The sequence below is a fragment of the Egretta garzetta genome, unplaced genomic scaffold (assembly GCF_000687185.1).
Source record: "Egretta garzetta isolate BGI_Z169 unplaced genomic scaffold, ASM68718v1 scaffold291, whole genome shotgun sequence".
NCBI lineage: Eukaryota > Metazoa > Chordata > Aves > Pelecaniformes > Ardeidae > Egretta > Egretta garzetta.
Window position 1 is genome coordinate 1,794,937 of NW_009258783.1, and position 24,152 is coordinate 1,819,088.

At 45.2% G+C, this 24,152-nt stretch overlaps 1 protein-coding gene across 1 annotated transcript in view; it reads left to right on the plus strand.

Annotated features, from left to right (window-relative positions):
* Window positions 1-17,047: 17,047 nt before the first annotated feature.
* Window positions 17,048-24,152, plus strand: part of CAMK1D (calcium/calmodulin dependent protein kinase ID) — a 95,829-nt gene continuing 88,724 nt past the window's right edge. Inside the window, exon 1 of the mRNA XM_035889174.1 lies at window positions 17,048-17,116. Coding sequence (XP_035745067.1) covers window positions 17,109-17,116 — 8 coding nt within the window. The 5' untranslated portion in view covers window positions 17,048-17,108. The remainder of the gene's footprint in view (window positions 17,117-24,152) is intronic.

Consider the following 24,152-nt stretch of genomic DNA (forward strand, 5'->3'; position numbering starts at 1 on the left):
TTGCAGTCTGCCGAGTCAGCATATCCTCAGGCTGCTCTGCTTAGGCCCTGTTCCCAGCTGGCATATCCCTCTCAATGGGCACTGAGAGAGGTCTCAGTTCATTTCCAGGCCCGCAGTTCCCTCCCTTGGTGAATTTTTCCACTTTCAAGGGCCATTTCTACTTTAATAAACTGAAAGTTGAGTTCCTTTGGATGATTAGACATCTGTGTTCTTCCTCCCAAGAGGCCTGCTATTCTGGCAAAAAAGAGATGGAAGTTGTTTATCTGCAGAGCTCTTTGGCCAAGTCCCACCTTCAAACTGTAGCATTGTTATTTGGAAGGAAAAGGAAACCCTGAGAGGCAAGGTAGGATGCAGATTGCCTTAATGTGGTCCAAGGCCTGCGGAAACAATCCATGGAGAGAGCTGGGAGCTTGAGAGCAGCCCTCCAGAAAGTCAAAATGTTGGATGGAGGTTTCCCTAGAAATAGGCAAAGGCAGTGTCTGAGCTCTTGTCCCTCTCCGGAGCTCGGATGCCTGCCTCCAGGCAGTACATTAGCTGCCTGTGTTCACCCTGGAGCCAGACCCTACAGCCCTCTCTGGAGGTGGGTATCCAGCTGAGAGGTTAACTGCCTGTGGTTGTGTGCTCCCTTCCTGGTGGGGATACATGACCAGGTGACGGGACATCTGGCAACTCACAAGTGCCATCTCCTGGGTAGCTTTGCCACCTGCCACCAGGCTAATGAACCTTCTGGGTTTAGGTGTTTTCATCCCTTCCTAATGAAAGTGGGGCCAGGAGTGCAGGATTCAAAGGTCAGAAGGAGACCACACCGTAGTGTGATCACCTGGCTGGGACTTGGAGCAGGGAGATCTTTGTTCTGCTCTGCTCCATGGCTATGTCCTCTGCCTTAAAGACATTGGAATAGCAGCAGAAAGATTCCTGATAGCTAAAAGCTGTTCAAATGTGGTGCAGAAAGAGTTGACAGCACAGGGTAACATGTGGTATGAGAGGCAGAGGCAGGCAGATGAGAGAGCACAAGCAATCTGAAAGATCATTAGAATCATAGCATGGTTTGGGTTGGGATTACCTTTAAGATCATCTAGTCCAAACCCTCTGCCGTGGACAGGAACACACAGGCTTTTAGGAACCTAGAAGAGTTGTGAGGAGGGCTACGGTAATGGTCACCCTGAAGATAAGGAGCAGCTCCAAAATGTGGGGGCATCCAGTGAGTGTAACAGGCAGCATAAGGTACTGGTTTGAAAATCTGTTTCTTTTCTTGATGGGCATCACCACCTTGTTAGGGGTGAGAACTGAGTGTTCAGTGAGATAGATAAGATGGGGATAGGCTAAGAAGGTCCTTAAAGATGGAGATAAATGTGTTACATTTCAGGGAATAGATAGCATAAGAGCCAATGGATAGGGCATAGAAGTGCACAGCCAAAAAAATGGACTAGGAAACGTGATTTGTTACAGTGTGAGTAAATGAAAGAGGCTGGAGAGGAGGAGATTGCAGTGACTGAAATGTGCATGTCTGGGACTCTTCCCTTTCTCTTGCTCCTGATTTCTCCCCTGGGCAGGGTCTCACAGACAGCACAAATGGAAGCAGCAGCCTTTGGAAACTGTATGTGACCCGCTGTCATTGCATAAAAAAAGGGGGCGGCAAAAAACCCCAGCCACAGAGATGGCTTCTATCTGTGAGACAGCCTGCCATGGGGAAGAAAAGAGATTTCCACCTTCAGCGGGGCTTCTGACAAAGAGTAAACGGATGATGAGGAGTCAGCTGAAAGCAGAAGAGAAAATAAGACATAAAAACAAACCCAAAAATGCAAACAGACCAGGAGGCACTGAGTAACAATTAGACTAATGTGAGATTACTTTTAAGTGTTTTAACCATTCATGCTGAGTGATTAAGTGCTGTGAGATTTGACGACTCTGATTATCTACTCAGAAGTGTATTTATGCCTGTCAAAAGCAAAATTTCATGTTAGAAACAGAGCCTCACCTTCCCCACCTGTTTCTGCTATGGAGTTTGTAAGGCAGAATTCAACAGTCTGTATTAATCATAATGATAATGGTGAATTGTGTCTGAATTAGCACATGCATGGCTGATGCAATATTAATTGCTCAGCAGATTCTGTATGTGGGATTATGACTATGTGACTTTACCAGTGTTATAGACGGGGTTTCAGGTCGCTGGAGAGCCTGCTTCTCCCTTGCCTTGTACCTTACAGTGTGGTCAGAACCAGCTCAGAGGTACCACACCAGCATGGTGTGGACCAGCTCAAGCATGAATAAGGACACAAGGCTTGGTTATGCTATCATCTAACTTTCAGATATCTACAAGTGCGTGTCCTTGGAGTAAGAACTGTCGTTCTTCTGCCCATTCCAACCAACTGGTTCCTCTCGGTTCTATCCTTCAGAAAGATATGTAAGGTGACAGAGAGACATTCTTTGATGGCTGGTATCTCTGGAGGTTTCTGGCTGATTTCTTGACTACTGCTCGTGCCTCTCAATACGCCTGTTGGTGTGAAGTCACACATCAAAGCCCAAGTGTGGATTCACGATTTTTTTCCCTAAATATTTCCAAAGTATTTTTCATAATGTTTGCTGGTAGCCTGTGCCAGCCTGAAGTCTGAGCATGTTTGCATGCTAACTCGGCTCCCTTTGAAATGCTCATAATGTCTCAAACAAATTCCATTGGCTTTGCAAGCTTTCAGATTTGGTCCTAGCTCAAAGGTGGATTTTTTTTTTTTAAAGTGTGAGAACAGTGTTTCCAGTCACACTTCAGAGTGATGTGAGTGGGGAGAAATGTACTTTTTTCCGTATGCTTGGTTTGAAGGTCATGATTTCATAATGAAAAATGGTTGAAGTGAGGAGGTTAATGGAAACTCAGAGCTGAAGCATTAACTCAGCAGGTAGCTTCCCCTCTCTTAGGGTCCTATTGAGAACACACAAATGTCCTCCTGACTGGAGGAAGTAATTATTTGCATCAAATATGTTGTTATTTTAAAATCCCACCAGAACACAGAGTAACATGGTAATGCAGTAATGTACAAGTTAAAATATAACTAGGTGGATACAGCGATAAAACAGCGCAAAAAAACAAGGACAGGATGCCTGTCAGGATACAACTCCTATGCAATTTGGAGTTAAAATTCAAGGGGCATTGCGCAGAAGAATGTGAAATGTGAGAGGACACATAATTGGTATGGACCTGTGCAATTCTAGGTTTTAAGTTTAGGCGCAAATTAGGAATTGTATAGGAACATCTGTGCCTGTATTTGTGTTGCATTTGGAATTGAGATGTTCTGTAAATTTTATTCCAAATCCAGTTCTTGAGAGATCACCAGATCACAGATGATAAGACCCGTGAGAATGTGTACATTCATCTAGAAATGAACTTCTAGCCTCTTAAGTTTGTGATGCTAATCACGTCACTGATTACTTTCCCAACAGTTTTTATTTATTGTGCTCAGCATCTATGAAGCACCAATATACTTGCAATTTGTGACAAGACAATGAATTTGTTGACGCCACATAAAGCTGAAGTAATGATAAAAAAGAGGTAGGTTTAAAGACAGTTTCATAATGTGTCGTAAATAAATGCGTTGTTCCAGTTAAGCAGACAGTAAGCAGGAGTGGACACTATAAAGTCACACCCCTTGCTTTGTAGCTCCTTTTTTCTTGAAGGAGAAGCCACACGTTGAGTAGCCTCAAAGGCTGAGCTGGAGAATGCCTTCTTCCCAAACACATGCTCCGCCCAGCTCAAAGCTGATGCACCCCTTGTGAAGCAAGATCTGTTGTATTAGGGGTCCTCTAGCATCACCCTGACAAGCTCTATTGGCAGATGCGCTTTAAAAAGGATACAGCTTAAAAGTATTAATTCAGTCTTATTTGTGGTGAGCAACACAGCTTTTAGCACAACAGAGGAGAGGGCGACGTTACCAGAATGCGCTGTGTCCGTCAGCACTAAGGCTGCGTTTAGTACTATTTATTTTAGACTTCATCTAATAGCTACCTTTCATTCTAAATACCTTGAATTAATTAGATGTATTGCTTAGGAAAAAATGAGTCACTGTGTGTGACTTGTATGTGTGACTTGGCTGCATAAAATATTAGAAATCTATAGCACTGTAGTTTGTAAGTCAGTTGGCTAGAAAACATTCTCTTGAATGCCATGAAACAACCCACTTTTTCATACTGATTTCTTCTTAGTTGAGTGAGCAAAACCAAGGAATTGACAAAGATAAATCTGCTATCATTGTCCTTTGAAGTATGTTTTTAAACTCTCATTTTCAAATATTTTCTTTCCCATTTCTGCTTCATCATGACATGCAAAAAGTCACTGGACAGTGGTAAAACCCAGAATAATGGAGAAATAACCTACATGTTGTTGCAATATTGCTCTTTAGCCCTACTGTTCCTACAGTTGGGCGTGTGTTTATTCTACGTGAAGGATTTGCTGTCTTTTAACATTAATTACTGCTTGTGACATTAATATTCTGCTTGTTACTGTGAAATACTGGAGTATTGAAGTTAACCTCCATGCTCTGGAGCAGGACAGTGCTGCAGTGACATATCTAAAAACCATGTGGATATTAGGGGTTTAAAACTATGGAAAGATTCCAGGCTTCCAGTTCTTTAGTGCCTATAGCACCTTTAGAAATCATTTGGAGATAGATTTTTAAGATATTTAGCCATCTGAAGATACCCAGGAGGATGTTTGAAAGTGCTTTGATGCTTAGTTACTGTAGGAAGTTACTTGCATCATAAGGTACCTAATAATCTTTAGAAGCCTGGTCCTTGACTACTAAGTAGGTGTTTTTAGAAATTTTGCTTCCATGCCACGGGAAAAGAGGGAACTGCAATTTAAAGTACTCTTTACTGGGCAGGTGACTGCAAGTATAGGCCTGGCTTCTGGTTTAAACTTCTCTGTTACTTCCCCAAAGGCACTTTGGGGACATTTGTGAATCCAGGTTTCTCTCTCCTAAAAATAGAAACCTATACATAGGGTCCCTGTACACCACAGTAATACAAGTAGCAAGAATAAATGAAGTTCAACACTATTTAATTTTTAATTAGACCCCCTTTATCGTATCCTTTGTAAAACTGGGGAGATTAACTTTCTCAGACCTATTCTCACCTGGTTAAAAACCAATTACCTGTTATACACAAGCCAAATGCATTCTTATTAGCAAGGATTTCTGCTAATTATATTGTTCTGGTTAAGCGACTTTTCTGCCACTTGGTATGTCAAGTTCAGGTCTACTTTGGACTCTACAGCGATGCTGCCAAGATTTGAATCCAGTCAAGTGAGACCCCCAGCAGTCTTGCCTGATTAAAGATTTCAAGATTTGGCCCAGCTGAATTACGCCATGATTAATTCTTGCCCATTTCTGGGAGTTTTCTTTCTCTTCCATCCCTCTGCTTCTTTCCTGAAGACCACGTGCAAAGCAAGCCCAATAGCAGTGGAAGTAGAAGACGTATTTTTGTCTCCAGTATCTGGGAAGATTGAAAATAAAACAAGCTTGAACAGCAGTAGCCTTCACCTAAGCTTTAAAATGGTAGGCTCAGTTACGGAGGACTGAAGCCGTATTTTTGCCTGTCATTACCAGCTGTGCAGAGGAGTGGCTCTGGGACATTCAGTAGTCCCACTGCTTTCACACAGATGTCAGGAGAAGTGAATCTGCCTTTGAGTTTGGCTTCCTATACTCTGTGACTGAGGACTAACTCATAATGAACAGACAGTGGTACGGTCTGAGATCAACCCCCCACTGTGCAGAGCTTTCCCACTTACTCTCTTATGCTATAGGGTGTATATGACTCACCCGAGGGCTATTGGCACTTCCCACAGGCAACTGGGGGAGCAGTCTTCTGCGTAGGAGTGTCCTAATACAGTGATGATGAAACGTGGAAACCTGCCTAGCCTCTTACTTATCCTTCTGTCTTTCTCAACAAATAAAATAAATTGGCTTCCCAGTAGCTTGATGGGAAGGAGGGATTTTTCTGGCAGGTCGCTGCTGATGAGTTTGTCATGCGTCTCGTCCCCGCAGACCGAGCGTTTGAGTCAGAACGCTGCTGAGATGCCAGCTAAGGATTGCCCAGGAGCCCCAAGAGAGCTGTGCTCCAGCATCCTGACTTCACCGCTCCCTGGGCACGTGGCCCTGGGGCCAGCCAGGTGGGCAGGGTGCAGGCAAGCACAGCTGATGCACAGTGGCCCTAATGATGCAAATACATCAAGACTTGATCAAGGCTCAAAACTACACATGCTAGGAGAAACAAAGTGAATATTACTCTACCCCCTGTGCCCATAGGATCTCCCACCACTTTTGGAGAGCATTTGCTGTTCCTCACTGTAGGAGAAAACTGCAGCTGGGCAAATCTGTCACTGTTGGCCTCTAGCATGGCACCGAGGAAGTGTAATGGGCTTTAATTATCCCACGCACACTCAAACTGATGGGACTCCACCAAGGCTTGTGATTTTCTAGGCTGCCCAGCAGCAGTACAGGGTAGCCTGATCTGCAGATCTAAGCATGCAAAGGACTTGATCAGCATCATCAGGGAGCAAAAAGTTTATGCTCAGACTGTCATTTGTGCTTGATTGCCCATTTGCTTTTCTGCTTCTCTTATGGAGAAAATACAGTTTTGAGACGTAAGCCTCTTTGGACATGACTGTAGAGCATAGCCCTGCTTCGTGCTGTGAGCCCAAGTGTCCTTTTGGTTACATCGCTCTTCTCTGAGGGCATAAATGATCACCACCTTTGTACTGTTACTTGTCCTCATCAGCAGCAGCCCTTATCCACCTCACCCATCTGCAATAGCTTTTAGGGTTACCCAATAGCTAAAGATCCTGTACAAGCCACAGCTGGGACTCCCAGCTCTGTCACATCACCTGGGTGATAGCTACATTTATTTCCCATATGGTGGAATAAAATACCTAGCTTTGCTACATCTTCAATCCCATGCTTGTCCAAATAGACAGTTATCCATGTTTTTGTGTAACTTATCTATACAGGTGCGTGGATGGCACACCATCCACCCTTCATTAGTATGTATTCAAACCAGTGAAGGAGATAATAGTAGACAACAACATCCCTCTGTCTGTGTCAAATGGGTATTTCACGGATGGCAGAGCTTTCTTTTCAGAAGTGTAGTATCTGCTGCCAGGTTTCAGATGTAACTGAATGTTATGTGTACATGCTGCATGCATCTGAGAACCAGGAGGCTACAAAGAGAGTATTATACAAGCTCTTCAGCTCTTCATTCACTGTAAACTAATAAGAGCTTCTCATGGTCCAGAGGAGGGCTACAAAACTGATCTGAGGGCTGGAGCACCTCTCCTATGAGGACAGGCTGAGAGAGTTGGGGATGTTCAGCCGGGAGAAGAGAAGGCTGAGGGGAGACCTGATTGCGGCCTTTCAGTACCTAAAGGGGGCCTATAGGAAAGATGGGGACAATCTTTTCAGTAGGGCCAGCTGTGACAGGACAAGGGGTAATGGTTTTAAACTAAACCAGGGTAGGTTTAGACTGGATATAAGGAAGAAATTCTTTACAATGAGGGTGGTGAAACACTGGAACGGGTTTCCCAGAGAGGTAGTGGAGGCCCCATCCCTGGGAACACTCAAGGCCAGGTTGGACGGGGCTCTGAGCAACCTGATCTGGTTAGCAGTGTCCCTGCTCCCTGCAGGGGGGTTGGACTAGATGACCTCTAGGGGTCCCTTCCAACCCAAAACATTCTATGATTCTATGATTCTATGATTTTGTGAGGCAAGGTATGGGGAAAGTTGCTCTGCCTGCAGCCAGATCACCCTTCCAAGAGTGCCAATCTTCCTCATTAGGGCTTTTCAAGGGTTTTGCAAATAGAGCCTCCTTTTTTGTTCATCTGTCGTTGCATGAAACCCCTTCAGAGCAACCCATCTCAGCCCAGGAGCTGCTCACCACCTTCAACTGCACGTAGCTACTCACGTCTCCCAGGCAAGGGAGTGGGAATCGGCTATAATTACTGGCTGCACATGTAAATCTACACTCCTCCACACTGGAAAAACAGGGCTGCTGCCAACAACCAAAAGATGGTTCACTGTTTTTGGCTGAGATAAATCCTTGCAGCCACTACTTTTATCTTCTTCACCTTTAATGATTAATTCATCATTAATATTTGTTTTGATGTGTTTCAAATTAAACAGTCTGGAGGTTTTTGCTCAAGCTTTGCAAGCCTTTTTGAATGCTGCCAATTGGGATCCACTGCTTGGAAACTGTTGTTCGGATGGCTTGGTCTGCTCCTTGTGGAAATCAGGGATACTCCCGAAATCAGGGATGACACTGACATGGGGCTATTCCTGTTGCCTTAAATGGGCTGCAGGTCCTACCATAGGAATCCAAGCATTTCAGAAGGTTATTTGGTCCTAGTCTTCCTGCTGGAGCTGTGAGTTCTTGTAATAGAAGACCCAGAACTTGAATTTCTTTTTCCTTAAAGGCTACTGAGCAGCCTTCACATGAAGATCCTTGAGACAAGTGGACACAAGGCTGGTACCTAACTCCGGGTGTGCAATCTAGGAATCCCTCATTTTTATTCTCAAAGAGCCTATATTCATTCGTGTTTGTGTGGGATTATAAAATTCCACCGGTGCCCAGTGAAAACCCATGCATCTGTGTCGGGGATGTTCAGCCTTTGTCTGAGCTCTGTTGCGACCCGGATTCAAGGCAGAACAGAGCATAACCTCAGCATGTGTCCCGGGGAAGCAACGAGCCTGTGGGCTCACCCGTTGCATGTTTAATGGACCCAGCAGCACACCCAGCACGACAGCTGGAATCAGCTATTGTTCCCGAAACGGTCAGGATGCTGCCTCCAGCATCCCCTTTGCACCATGCCTGATGTCTAGAAAGTACCTCTAGGAAGAAAATCCATGTGCTCTGGGCCTGAGGAGGTTCATACTTCTCTCTCCCCTTCCCATGAGGGAACCAAGCTATTTTTTCAGATGGGCAAACAGGCCACACTTCTTCAAGCTGCCCTGCTGTGCAGAGTGGTGCAGGAGGGCATGCCACCGTGCCAGCTGCTGGTGAGCAAATGCCCCTGCTAGGACAGGAGCCAGACCAGTCTCTTCTCACAGGATCTGGAGAAATTAGAAATGAAGAGAAGGATTACACTGCTAGGGAGTATAACACGAGGTAGGGCATGGATCAGAAACCGTGAGGTGTATGTGGGTAGGTTTTGTCACAGCCAGTTAATGTTACAGCTGCTTAACTACACAGCTCAGGTTTCCAGCTGCGAAATGTCTCCAACTTGACATTATCACTGTGAAATCTCAGGAGAATATTTTATGAACATGATACGTAAGGCTGGCATCCGTGATAGAAGACATGCAGTGCTGGGGAAGAAAGGCCATTGACATTGTTGGGAAGATTTCTGGTAACAGTAAGAGTAACAGGAGATCACAGAGGGATGAGCAGGATCTGAAAGATGAAATGGAGAGAGTTCAAGTTGTATAAGCATGAGACAAGATCTCCTGACACCTCCCCATCCTTTCTCCTCCATGTGGTGGGTTATAGCCCCATGTAAGCCCCAGAGGAGGTAGCTGCATTGACAGAATCACTCAGCATCCTGCTAGGACACCAGCTCAGGACAAATCCCATTCTGGCTTATTTCTTTGCATGTAGAAAATTGCATGTCAGATTGAAGTGTTACATCCTGAAATAACTAAACTGGCAAAAAAAATGTTAATTTTAAAATCACCACCATTTTCTAAGGCCAATAGAAGCAGGTCTTTTGGTGGGCATCTGTCTCTCTCCTGAATTTCGGCTGCCCCTGCTTCCTTCGAATGCCTGCTCTTAGCCACTTGCTACCAGCACTGGGGCTTTTTATCACAGTCTCCTCTTCAGTAACAGCTGAGGAATGAAGTGATTCAGCCCTCCACATTTGCCTTTCTGTCCCATCTTCTAGGGCATTCATGGTTTTTCTCTTCTGGATGGTGTTCCAAAGCAGACAGGACTGTATGATGATGTTTCCTGCCTGCTCTAATTAACCTGACAGAAGCATAGAGATCTTAAAGATATTAGTAAAGGCACTAATGTCTTGCATGTCTTGTGAGCAGTCTGTGGTTTGGAGACCACATGTGACCCCAAAGTTCAACTCCTTGGCCTTCTAGCCACAGAATTTAGCTAATCTGGCCAGGCAATCAACATATGGGCACTGAACCATCTGGCTTTGAGCTGGAATTAGCTCTCCCTTGCCCAGTCATTAGATCAAGCAAAGCTAGATGGGCAACGTGGGTGGGAGCAAAAGGTATAGCTGTGGTAGGAGATCAGAGGAGGTCAAAACTGCCATCTGGCTGTGAGAGATAGTGTCATTTCTGTCTTTCTGCCCATAAATACGAGTTCTCTTTCATTTTTAATGCAAGTGAATATTCGCTACTGAATCCAGTAAACCTCCTCCAGCTCTTTGCAATAAGCAAATTAAGGCTATAACTTCAAAAAACCAGCCATCTAAATGCAGTAAGAGAGAAAAACCAGATGCTTTGGCTTTGTAAGCTCTACAGATCCACCTTTGCTAAGATCTGACATCTGCTTGGTTTTGTTCCCATCTCTGCTCTGTGTCTAGTTGAGGTTTCACTAACTTTCACATTATTTGCATGTGTGTTTGTGAGTGAGAGGGAGGGCGACTGCTGATCTGAGATGGTGGAAACCAAAGCCCTTTCCGTAGCCACAGAAGCTGTCACCACGTGCAGTACCATGTACTTGTTGGCTGCGGGGGTGAGGAGCAGTGCGTGGGATATGAAGTAGTAGAAATTCATCTCAGTGCCATTAAACCTTCCGCCTTTCTTCTAAAGCTATCTCCAAAGATGTCCATTTCAGGGAAGGGGGGCCAACTTGGTGATAGGAATCTGCTAGCCTTTTATTTACCAGAGTTAGAGATATGGTACCTCACATCATACAAGTCCGGTTGATTTTCAAAGGTCCAAATTATAGGAGGCCTTGCATCAAGGTAAGGCACTGCAAGTCCCACGGATGGCATCAGTATTTGAAGGTGGGGTTTTTTTTCCAGACCAGGGGTGGTGGGCTGAGCTCTGCTACTGTCAGCCAGCCACTTCCAGGACAGCCATCAATTTCCTTCCCTGTACCAACCCTTGCCACCTCACTTACCCAGTTCCCCTCTTAGCAAACTTATCACGTTTTCCCCTTGGGAGAAGGCTGGTTTGTTCCCACAAGTTCTCACATCATCACGAGCCACCCTGAAGATTTTTTGGTAGTTTTCTTTCATGTGGAAAGCAATCTGATATGATCACGCTGTGTGAATGTGTGTGAGACTATCCTAATATCTGTTGAAATTATTGACTCATTTCAATCAAAGAAGACAGTGGCAGTGTTAGGTTAATGGTTGGAGTTGGTGATCTTAAAGGTCTTTTCCAACCTAAATGATTCAGTTCTATGACAGATGAGCAGAGGTAAGTTTCTAGCGTCCTCCAGAGAAGAAGCTGTGATTTAAATGCTTCCCTTGGCCAACTGGTGAATTCATCAAGCCCAGTAACCCCCATGCTGCTGGCAAAACTCTCTATATGTGAAAATAATGGAACATTTATTCACAGAGACATTTGGTTACTCAAAGCTACAAATCCTGACAGACTCAGGCTTTGTTAGTTCTGGCTTTCACAAAATTATTTGTGCTTTCTTGTGGCATTTTATCCGTGACACGCGCTGTTCATGGAGGTGCAGCATTAAATGTCATGCCTTGCAAATGTAACACTCTGACTAGGAAAGAGTTGTTATGGATGGAACCTGCCCTACTTAAATGGCTCTTGTGTTTGCCCAAGGTTTTTACACAGTATTCTTCTAACTGATCCTAGTTTTCAATGTTAAATATGATAGATGTTAATATAAGTGATTCAATCATCGTTTATAGCATGCTTTTGCAGCTGGGATATTTAACATGCTCTCCTGGCAGCTCGGCAGCCAAAGCAACAGCAAAAGCTGGGTCCTCTGCTTTTATCTGCACAGAGTGGTACCCCTCTAATTAATGATCTGCAGCAATATGCAACCAGTTTTCTTCCTGCTCTTTTGCCTCTGGGATAGTCAGGAGCCAGCAGAGATGTACAGGAAGCTCAGTCATTAAAGGACTTCATTTCTCTTATTGTACATCAACTTCCATATTTTAATCCTTTCGTTCTTAAAGCAATCTCCAGGCAAAGCCCATGGAATATTGATTTGTTTTTTGTTTTTTTTTTTTCCCAAATGTTGAAGTGAGTTTTATCCATTAGGGCTAGTTGTGATCCTATGGGACTTGGGGACTTGGACCCTTCTGGTGGCAGAGAGTAGGATGTAGCAGCTCTGTTCTGGCCCATGGTGAGGGTGGATTTTGGCATCACTGGAGTGCCACGCCACATACTCCTCACTACTCCAGCGCCACAGCACGCCCAGTTTGGCATGATGGAAACTGCCATGCAAGGCCAAATGCCACTCCTGGTCAAGTCAGGTCTTGTTTTGGGGATGGGCTTCAGCTCCTTCAGAGCTCCTTCAGAGGTTTCAGCAGCACTGGGTGCTGTAGCAGTCAGGGAAAAATGACAATTCCCCTATCAACATGCTTGTGCAACGACTCCACAGCAAGCAAAGGGACCAGGCTGTGCTTGGGGCTCTGCAGCAGATCAAACACTCTCCCGTCAGCCCTTGTTTGCACAGCTGCCATGCTCAGAAAAGCCACCCGAAGTCATCGGTTGCCCAGTTCAGTTTGCTCCTTTAAGTCTTGGCTGGCAATTTGCTCATATGTTAAAATATTGCTCCGGTGCAGCATTGCCTCCATTCATTTGTGTTGCTGACACCTCTGTGACAGCACATGGGCAGAATCACGGGCCTGAAAGGTCGGAGGGGAAATTCGGTAATTTTGCGTGGTTACATCAAGCCTTGTGGCTCCTGTCTGCCCATGGCATGGCATCCAAACCAGCGCTGCCCTGAAAACGGTGAATCCATCCTTTCTCTCCATATTGTCTTACCAGGATTAATGGGTTTTGTATACTTAAATTCATGGGTTTTGTATACTTAAATTTCCCTGATTCTCACTTCTAGATTTATTTTCCTCTTCTTTGTCTCCTGGATTGCAGCATCTCATGGGCCTTGCAGGGTGAAGAGTCTTGAGTGAATTGGTTGAAGTACTGGTCTTTCTCTATTTTTATTTTTATTGCTAGACATCTTCTTTCTGTCCAATAGCCTCAGAATATTCTTGAAAATGAACAAAGCAGCAGTGGCCAGAGGTGGCGCCTGCCCTTTGTGTCACAGGTGGGGGGATTTGCGGGCAGGCGTCAGGGTGCGGGAGATGCGAGCAGCACCTGGGGTTTGCCAGGACAGAGGGAGAGCATCAGGGAAAACAGCAAGTGTGATGAAGGGGAGGTTAAAAGGGTGGCAAGGGAGATTTCCTTAGCTGGTTGTTTCCTTGTTCATAACAATTTACATAATCTGATGTAATTTGCTTTAACCAAGCCCATGTTCTGATGTTCGCTTTTGGGGCTTTTTTTTTTCCTTTTTTGGAAACAATTAATGGGAACTGCTGTCACCCCAGTCCATGTTCGTGTCCCCTCTGCTACAGCCATAATGTTGCACCATCACATACCACAACAACATCGATGCGTTATCTATTGCAGCGTGGGAGCCACATATAGGGAAGGGGGAAGGCCAGAGAGGAAGGACAGACGGAAGAAAAAGGCTGCAGAGAAGTGGGGTGAAGATCCTATCACTGAGATGGGAAGGAGAAGGGATTGGAAAAATACGGCCCGTTGGTTACGATAATACTTTGGGGTCAGGCGGTCTGGTTTCTCAGCCCCCTCTGCTGCCTCCTCTCATGTGATTGGAGAAAAACTTTTAGCTTTTCTGCATGCCACTTCCCCTTTTGTAAAATGAGAGCAGCACCTTTTAAAAAAATAAATCCTGGCAGGTCTTGAGGAGATCGGATAGTCCTGTGAGTATTTCTGCTAAGTGAGATCACCGGTGGGGCTGTGTGGAGGCATTTGGAAGCTTAGCAGAATGAATCCTCTGAACCTTTGAGATTCACTTGGCGCTTCTAGAAGGGGATAAAAGCAGAGTTAATTAAGCCATTCCCAAATCTCTCCTGATCTGTGACCATCAAGTAGCTGCCGCTGCACAGAGCTTTCCTCAGCTCTTGATGTACCCTCGCGTCCGTGCAAGCCAGCAGTGTCTGTTTGGCTGTTCTGGCACCGCCGACCTGCTCGTGGGGGAGTGGGACAAACTTGTCCCAGTGCCCATTGGCCTTTGTGGTATGGACAAAATGCTCTGAGGATATTGCATCCGATCTCCCAAATCCCGGGGTGTTACTGTATCGGACAGTGTTCGGCCTTGAAGGGTTAATTATTGCACATCGGGGCTGTAGGTGATTGCTCGACCATGCTTTACTGTGAAGAAAGAGCAGGAATTTCTGCACGTGGAGGGAAGGGTGGAGGAGCGGGTGGCTGCTGCTGGCTGCAGTGACCTCTGCTGGGAGGCCCAAGGCTGCTCTGGTCCAGCTTCAGCAACACAACCTGCGACTTGATCCAAACCGTAGGTTTCTCTCCAAGTGATTTCCATCGATTATTTTTTTTTTTTCCTTGATTTTGAATTCCATTTTCCTTTAAATAGCTTGTCATTAGAGAGTCCATCTGAGTAGAGAAAAGCTCTGCAGGTCAAGCTGCATGATTTGCAGACGTGCGATGTGCAGAATACTAAGCCCTGCGTAATGCCATGATTAAGGCCCTGTTGGTCTTGGGGAGGCTGAAGCAAAGTGGAAAAAAAATGCCACCTTCCCGTCTCAGCAAGTCCCTGGAGTGCAGCGGCCATCAGCAGCAGCTGGTGTGCATGGGCATCACCTCCCAAAAGGGACACCTCCATCCAAATACCCTCATCCCAATGGGGGAGGCTCCCTTTGTACTTTGGGGGCGATTCAGCTTCTTCTGCTGCCTTCTTCCCCATTATATTTTATATTCCCTGTCTCCCTGAATCCCACGTGCTGATATCCTGCATCTGATTTCAAACAGGGGCAGATTGGCCAAATACGGAGGACCCCCGCAGCGGTAGGACCAAACCCTTTCTCCCCACTTCACTTCAGAATTGAGCGAGTTTATCCACCTCCAGAGAGCGCGGCGGCACAGAGTCCATTTGGTTTGCAAATCAGAAAGGGGAGAGAGTCTTGCCGCAACCCTTGGTGTGCGGCGTTGCGTGTCTGACGGGCTCTTTTCTGGCCTCTGGCTGTTTGTCTTTGCGGGTAACCCACCCGTTAGCCCTGCGTGTGACCGTTAGGTGTTGCTGGCAGCTGTCTCAGGGGGGTTAGGTTGGTTTGGAGAACCTCTGAGGTTCTCCAAAATAGAAATGCAAAGCATTAATATGTGCATGGTAAAAAAATGTATGGCAGACTAAGTTGAAGGCTTTAAACCGATAAGGCTATAGTAGATTATTTGTATTAAGACTGCCTTTTTGATCCTGGTGGTATGAGATACACAAATGATCATGTGAATATGCATGTGCATGGAGGAAAAAGGATAAATACACATAATAATTTCCATCAAAAGTGACTTTTGGCTTGAAATACCATTCAGGATCCTGGTGTGCCTTCAACTAACTTCAGCAAGGCAAAACTGCCCTTTCTCTAACTGCAGCCCTTAAGGGACCAGGCACTAGACGTACACAGCAAAATAAAGGTTTCCCAACATGTGCTGTGTAAAGCCAAGTGGGTGGTGTATTGCTTTCCTGTTGTCAGTATTAAGAACTTAATTTGTGATGCAGTCTACCTGGAAATTTTGCCAAAATATCATGGGATTTTCCAGATATTTATGTGGAGTGAGGAGCCTACTCATGTATTTGTTGCTCTGACATCCTGCAGTGCATTATGTTTGAGTTCACTTATTGTTGATGTTAAATTTCCTGTGTGTCAAGGTCCTTACAGGAATGCAGCTTTTGATGACTGATTATGGGCGTAAATTCAGGTCAGTCATAATCTTTCCAGTGAATTCAGAGGAAATTGGGTTAGCCTGTGTTCTGACGGGAAAGATCCTGCCGGGCGCAGGGGACCTTCTGCTCTCGGCATCTTCATGCAAACGTTAGGGCGCATGCGACCATTGAGGAGGAGGTTCTGACATGTGATTAAGCATCTTAATTAAGCTACTTGAACCTTGAAACATGTAGAGAGTTTTGGATTTGCTGACAATGCACTTTCACTTTCTTTCTGAACATGTCCATCTGTTGTTTAATGAGTGGTCTCTGCTTAGCATTTCCCAGCTTTCTCTTGCTCCTAAAACAACTGCCTGCAATTGGTGTAATTAACATTCTGCCCCTGGAGCTGTACTGGCAGTCTCTTTAGGGTTTGCACAAGTTAAATGCATCCTTTGGAAATTATTTGTAAGCATTTAAGGAGCAAACCCAGAGAGGCATTGCTCTGAGTAGTTAATTAGATGTATGCTTATAGAGATGATTTTTCTCTTTAAAGCTAGCGTTTTGACAAGAGGCTTAGTGGGAATGATCGGTGGGAATGGTGAGGGTGTGGAAAACCCATGAAGACGCTTGGAGCCGCTGCACAGAAACCGCACACTGCTTAATAATGTCGCAGGGAAATTTGGGCATCCAGAGCAGGTGTGACATTGGAGCAGGGCAAACGTGGTGGGAAGGAGCTTGGAGCTGTGGTAGGGCTCCTGCCTACCTGTGCCAGCTTCTGCATGGGGGCAAATCCCTGCCTCCCCCCTGCTAGCCCACACCCTGCCTCGGTCATCCCCTTGCACCCTGCTTTGCTGCTGTCCTGAGACTTCAAACTCCAACCAAGCATCTTCATGCATCTGACATGGGAACTGTAAACCTCTAATGCCCCAGATATTTAACCCTTAAGTATTTTGGCTTCACAGAGGACTGAAGGAATTTTCTATGAGTAATAACAGTATTCTGGGCTGTGAAGCACTCCTGACTGTTTACTTTGGTCACGATCATATTTTATGATGTTGAATAAAGCACTGACAAGTAGTGTCTAACTAAAAATAGCTTTACATTTTGCAGCCGTGTTTAAAAAAAACCCCACAAAACAGTATTTCATCTTATCTTATGTTTTTTTCAGGATCAAGCATGAAAATATAGTTGCCCTGGAAGACATCTATGAGAGTCCAAACCATTTATATCTGGTCATGCAATTGTAAGTACTGAACCTAATGATGTTTCTGTGTCAAAATTGCCAGCTCTTCTTGTTCTGCTTTTGTTCTTTAACCCAAAAGATGGGATATATGAGAGCTATTTCTCTTGTGTGCCGCAGTCTGCAAAATCCTCTGCAGGTGGTTGAAAATGTGTCTCCAGGCACGACGGGCTGGGCTGTTGTGGAATTGGGAACTAAGGTGTGTTGTCTCACCCAAATCAAACCAGAGTGAAGAGGAGATGCTAAGAGGATCAGAACTGCCTCTGTACATACAGAGTTGCCACGGTTTAGTTCTCTGTGACTCTACAGATACATGGTCTGTACTGTGTGACCCGAGGTGCCACCATGTACATGGGTGCTGGACTTGCAAGAAAGCACCGTCCTTGTCTCAGCAGCAGTGATAGCTCATACCATTCTTGACACGTGTCTCACCAGAGCCCCTCTTTTTCCCTCTTTTCTCCCTCTGATCCTGAGATGATCAGGATCCCATCAGGTACATGATATGCTGTGGCTGACCTGGCCCTCCCATCACATCCACCTGGCAGGGAGGAAGAAAGTGATGCTCATACTCTTTTTTTTTTCTTTTCCCCCCTTTCTGAAATCAATTAAAAAACATGATTTGAACTTAAAATGTCTTCTTACCATCTCTAGTTTCTCTCTTTTTCAGTGATGAGGTCACCTCAAACAAGAGCAGAGCAGGTAGGGCAGGGTGATAAAGCAGAGCTGCAAAGAGCCAGACGTGCCATAGGGAAGCCTGGAGCATCTGACAGAGGCAGCTCTGGGGTTAAATACCCCACAGGAAGCCCTGGGAGACCATGCCAGTCTCTTTGTCTGTTGGTAATGTCCAGGCACAGAGATGTCCTTAGAAACTGTTCTGCTGTCAGGGTGGGAAGAATAGTGCCCTGTACATTTTTCATCTGTTCTTGTAGCCCTACATTTCAGCCCAGAGTGCTGCAAAAGGCCTTGCACGGGAACATCAGTGTCATACAAATTCCAACAAACCAGCTGGGTTGTGGGAAGTACCAATTTCGTAACCACCTGATTTACAAATCCTTATTTTTTTTAAATCTCTAGAAAAAAAAAAAATCGATATTACTCCTACTTATTATTAGCTTGTTTAATGTAGTGTAACCCTCACTTTTCTAAATTCTTACATCCAGATCACTGGGTTACCTGAAATGTAGATCTGTAATCATAGGTGACACTGAATATATATACTGAGTATAAATTTCTACTTGCTCACAATTCAACACTTACTAGGGAATTATCCTTTCTGTTATAGCCGTGTTTGTAAACCCAGCCAACTAATTTTCCAAGGGCCAAGCATTTAGGTATTCCAGACAGACACAGCTTCACTGATGCCCACCGGGGTGAGGTGCCCGGCTGAAGTCAGCAGCCAGGAACCCGTCCACAGTGTTCAAGGCAGCAGCTCTGAGCAACCCCCAGCCCTGACGAAGAGCTGCGCCTTGTGCTGCACGGTGGACCAAGACATCCCAGGTACAAATGCACTGAACTGAATCTGCCAGAAAGCAGGATCAATGCTTTTTATCATTCGATGAAAAAAAAAAGCAGGAAAAATTCTCAAACACTACATTTTATTCGAATATGGGCACACACATGAATGCAATCAAGTGACAGCTCCGTAACAAACTCCCACTCATGCAGAGAGCCCGTGTGACAAACCTCGTGTGTGTGCGTGCTCTTAATCTGCCTCAGCTGTGGGGTACAACACATTAGCTTAAGCTTAATTTTATTAAAGTCATTTGATGTTGGGCCAAGCTGTTGCTGTTGGCCCTCCTCGCTGCAAATCAAACAAGGCCGTGTTGTCCTTTGCTCTGCACAGGGTGTTTCCAGGGAATAACTTGTCTGTGCTTTCTTGGAAAAGGGTTGTGTTATCGCAAAGTGGAGAGGACAAGATAGCCAGGTACTTGCCCTCGTCATGGTGGACGTTGCATTATAGGACAAGAAGGCCAAGAGCATCCTGGCTTGTATCAGGAATCATGTGGCCAGAAGGACCAGGGGAGTCATCCTTCCCCTGTACTGGGCACTGGTGAGGCTGCACCTCGAATGCTTTGTTCAGTTTTTGGTCCCTAACTACAGGAAAGGTGTTGCGTTGCTGGAACATGTCCAGAGAAGGGCAACAAAGCTGGTGAGGGGTCTGGAGCCCAAGGCTGATGGGGAGCAGCTGAGGGAACTGGGGGTGTTCAGCCTGGAGAAGAGGAGGCTGAGGGGAGACCTTATCACCCTCTACAACTGCCTGGAAGGAGTGGTTAGTGAGGTGGGGGTTGGTCTCTTCTCCCAAGTAATACGTGATAGGATGAGAGAAAATGGGAAAGTTGTGCCAGGGCAGGTTTAGATTGGATATTGGGAAAAATTTCTTCACCAAAAGGGCTGTCAAGCACTGGAATGGGCTGCCCAGGGAAGTGGTTGAGTCCCCATCCCTGGAGGTATTTAAAAGCTGGGCAGACGAGGTGCTTAGGTACCCACCTTAGTGGTGGGATGGCAGGGTTAGGTTAATGGTTGGACTTGATGATCTTAAAAGTCTTTTCTAACCTAAATGATTCTATGATTCTATGATTAAGGATGGTGCAACCTCTGAATTTTCATCAGTAATTGGGATTGGGATCAATTGGCATCAGTAGTTGGGTGGCAACTCCAAAAGACTCAAAATCAATTCTGCATGCCTCCTTTCCTGGTTTCCATCTGGGAGAAGGCATGCACGGATAATCTCTTGTTTCCAAGGTAACACCAACTTATTGATACAATAGCTGCGAAGCATTGCACGGCATGAGGTATCTGTTTGTTTACATCTCTGCCCTATTTATTATTAGATTCCTTGTGGGTTTTTTAGCTTCTCATTTTTGTGTAGTTCTCCCAAAGAAGGTAATAGTTGCCTACACTTAAAATTGGGGTTTGATATGAAATAGGAGAGGTTCTGATCAAGCAGCTTTCAGGAAGTAGCATTTAGGTTAAAAAAAAAAAGGGTGTGTGTGTGTAAAATTAGGGGCACTCAAAGATCAGCATCATGGGCACAACAAATCTCAAATCCATACACCCTTCTCCCTGGCTCATTGCTCATTAAGTGGGCGCTAAGTGATATTTCCCAAGGGAGTTTTTTTTGTTGCATGGACAGCCTTCAGAACACTCCTTGCAATGTTGTGGAAAATCCACAGTACAGTCCTGAGCATCTCACCGCACCTCTGAGGGAGAAGGCTTTTGCAGGGAGACCAAGTCTCCCTATGTACGCTTGCCTTCTGGTATGTCTACTTTTACTTAAAAGCCATGCTCGTTAACAGGGCAAGTTAAAGGATAAATATTGCACCTCATTTATTCTGTCAAAGATAGGGACAAGCGCAGGTGGTGGCGTGTGGGCTGGAGTTGGTAGGAAGGGAGGCAAAGAGGTGGCTGTTTGTGTCTACTTGACAATTTATTCCTGACGGTCCCTCTGGGAGCTCTTCCCAGGGTTATGTAGCTGTTGGTGAATCTGTCCTGTGTGTCTCCTGGCACGTTCATGGGGAAATCTGATCTCTGGCTTTGGTTTCACCACCCTGTTTTTACATATATTGTGTACAAGCCATAATGAAACTGTTCAAAATGTCACAATCCTCTTAGTGCGAGGTAGACCCAAGTCCAGCTTGGAGATCCCCAGATTGACAGCTCAGAATTTCATGTGCTGTCTTAAAGTGTTAACCTGTTCCTTAGAAATGACTGGGCCATTTTTTCTTTATTTATTTTCCCCAAATCCAGGATATTCCAAACTGATGACTCTAAGTTTGGCACGGTTATGGACAACTCCGCGCTGTCTTTTGCTCCAAGCAGTATTGCTCAGCTTTGGTATGAGGTGGAGTTACTGGTGCAGCTTCAAAGCAGAATACAGATGTAGGATAATTGCTGCCTCTCCTGTGATGATTCTGCTAAAATTTTGCAGGCACTATAGAAAAGTACTGTAGAGCATTTAGATTTTGTCATATTTCCATTAGGATTATGTGCTTTCAAAGCAAGAAAGCACCTGCTCCTTCCCAAACTTGGATTTCCTATAGTACCATTAAGACCTAGGCAGGCAACAAAGACAAACACTAAAATACTCTGAAAGTCTCATTCCTTCTGGATGCTGGGTGAGATTTCCCTGGAGGATATTGTAGAAGATGGGGGGAAATAAAAGTTTTATTGAACTGTGTCTCAGTATGACAGTAAACTGGTAGTGAACTCTTACCAGATTTTTGGTTGCTGCTGGTGCCACTTGGCAAGAATTACCCTATGATAACTTCTAAACTATCTGCCGTAGTTCACCTCATCAGTACAGGGAAATATCCCAATAACCTGTTGTGGTTAGTATTGTCAGATACTAATATTTCATTGGCATAATTGGCCTCTTTGGGTATTGATGATTCATTTTCTACATGCTGGAAAATCATGCGTAAAAATGGATTTACATAAACACTTTTTTTTTCTGTCTGAGTGTTACCGGGACCATATGCAAATGCTGTTTCTGTACGTGCTGCCTGGGCAGGTCGGAGCAGATTCCCAAAGCTCGACTCTGACTTCATCTGTATTGTTCACCTGCGTCGAAGCGTGAAACAGCAAAGTTTGTTTTCCTGCAGATCTGAGCGCACCCGCTCTGGTTACCGCCCCACAGGACCTGGGGCTGTTGCCTCTCCGAAAGGATATGGGGCTATGTTAAAAATCTATGAAGATATTAATTGCCTTGTTCTCCTTTATTCATCTGTATTTGCTCAAAATATGCAGGAACTTAATATTTTTGCTGTCGCTACTCTTCTGTCGAAGTTGGTTGAAGTTCACCCAATGGGTCAGAAGTTTCTAAGGGCTGGCAAACTGGGCTGGAGAGCCATTGCCTCACTGCCTTTGGAACACAAGCTAAAAGTAGGTCTAACAAAACTTCTGGAATTCATGTGCCTGTCCCAGGGCAGGATATGCTGCCTGTACTGGCTGATCAGCCTTAGCAGATGTTTTTCTAACCTGTTCTTAAAAATCTCCAGTCACGCGCTCCCCAGGGAATCAACACCACCACTTAACGTCCTTACAGGAACGGAGCATTTCCTCATAAGTAAGTCTTCCAGGCTGCAATTTTAACCTGCTATGCTGGAAGTCTGATTTCTCTAATTCCTCTTGAAGGTAAGGAGACTGTTCAAATGGGGAAAGGTTACAGGAGCAGGCCCTGCAAAGCACGTAGCTAGGTCAGTAATGATCGAACTTGAACACCCACCTCTGAGTTTCTCTGCACTTTTTTTCCGCAGTCAAGAATAGTGCCAAATCCAGAGGAATTCCTATTAATGCCAGGACCTAGTTAAAGAAAGCTAAAACCCTACCACCAAGCCTAGTGTAGCTTTCCACCTCTTTGCGGGGCTGTGCTCCCAAAGAGCGGGTCTGATCCTCTTGGCAGGAGGGCTGCTTTACCTGGATCCTGTCAGCTGGTGTTTCTGATTCTCCAAGGAAACCCGAGCCTTTCCCCTGCATGAGGTCTTTCCAGGCTTCGACGTCTCTGCTCAGAGCAAGCTTTTAGGGTGAGCAGCCCAGTTCACTCAACCCCGAAATGCTTCTCCCTACCTTTGCAAAAAAACCCAGCCCAAACTGAGCCTAAACCCCTGACCTTGGGGTTTTTCCAGCTTGGCATCTTAACTCTGCTGAATTATTCAGATGATTTCCATCACCGAAAAGCCAAGATGACAGGAGCTCCTTCCTGCCGGGTGCAAGTCATGCACCGAGGAGAGCCCTGCCCAGAAGTTTGCAAGCTTTGAGTCCCAGCATCCCAGTCCTGCTGTTCATCAGCTCTTCCCCACCCCATGCAAGCGCCTTATAACCCTGTAACGCCTTGGGAGGCAGCTCAAACAGGCAGGTACCTACCTGTGGTAAAACCCGCAGAAGTTTTTATTATTACTGGAACTACACTGCTTGTGATTTTGCCTTTCACCTGTATGTTTTGCAAATAAGCAAGCGGAGTGCTAAGCCATGATTAAGTGCCAAATTCCCTTTGTTTTTTGAAAGCCCGATGCTTGAGCGCACTCCGAGAGCAGCCAAGCATGGACAGGCTGTGCAAGTGACATTTCAAAGAAAATATTCAGGCTCCAAGAAAAACAACAGACAATGGAGGGAAGTGTCGTGTTTGCCAGGTTCCTTAAGGAGTCTAGCAAGGACGCACTGTGTTATGAAACAGCGATACACACGCCAAGCCGCTATCGCATCAGGATGCTAATTAAAGCAAAACATAGATCTGCTGCACCACATTACTTCTATGAGATTTATTCCCGTAGTTGGGGTTTTTTTGTGCCTGTAAAACATTATGCAAAAGACAGAAGGAAATATCTCTGCATTCACAATGGAATTTATATGAATGATAAAAGCGAGATGTGTCCTTTAGCAGAAGAAAATACTTGTGTCCATGCACCTGAGAGAAGGCCCTCAGCATCACCTTTTTCCGTGGATGGCGTTGTTACCATTATTAGTAATAACAGTAATGGTTACCAGGAGAAACACCACCAGTAATGAAGAACACTGGAGCTGATGACCAGTGTGGGCCAGGGGATTCAGTTCGTTTCGTGGTACAGCATAGGAGATCAGCTGCACGCCCATAGACTCTGCCAGCCCAAAGTAGTGCCCAGCACCCACTGAAAATCATAGAATCATAGAATCATTTAGGTCAGAAAAGAGCTTTAAGATAATCAAGTCCAACCATTAACTTAACCCTACCATCCCACCACTAAACCATGTCCCTAAGCAAATACACTGGGTCTATGTCAAAAGCCTGGGATCCCATGCTTCCAGCACATCTTCACGCTGCATGGGAATAAAATGCATGGTAGATGTATGTGGCAGATGGTTCTCATGGAGTTTATTGGCTAGGACACTTAATGTATGGGCCAGGGAAAGACCTGTTCCCAATTCCCAGTCAAGCAAATATACATGAATTTCATATTAATCCATTATGGATAAGTTGTTCACTTGGTTTTGGTTTTTTTTGGAGCAAATGCTACTTAAGAACTACAGCACCAGAAAGGCTGACGCACATCTGGGCATGCCAGGA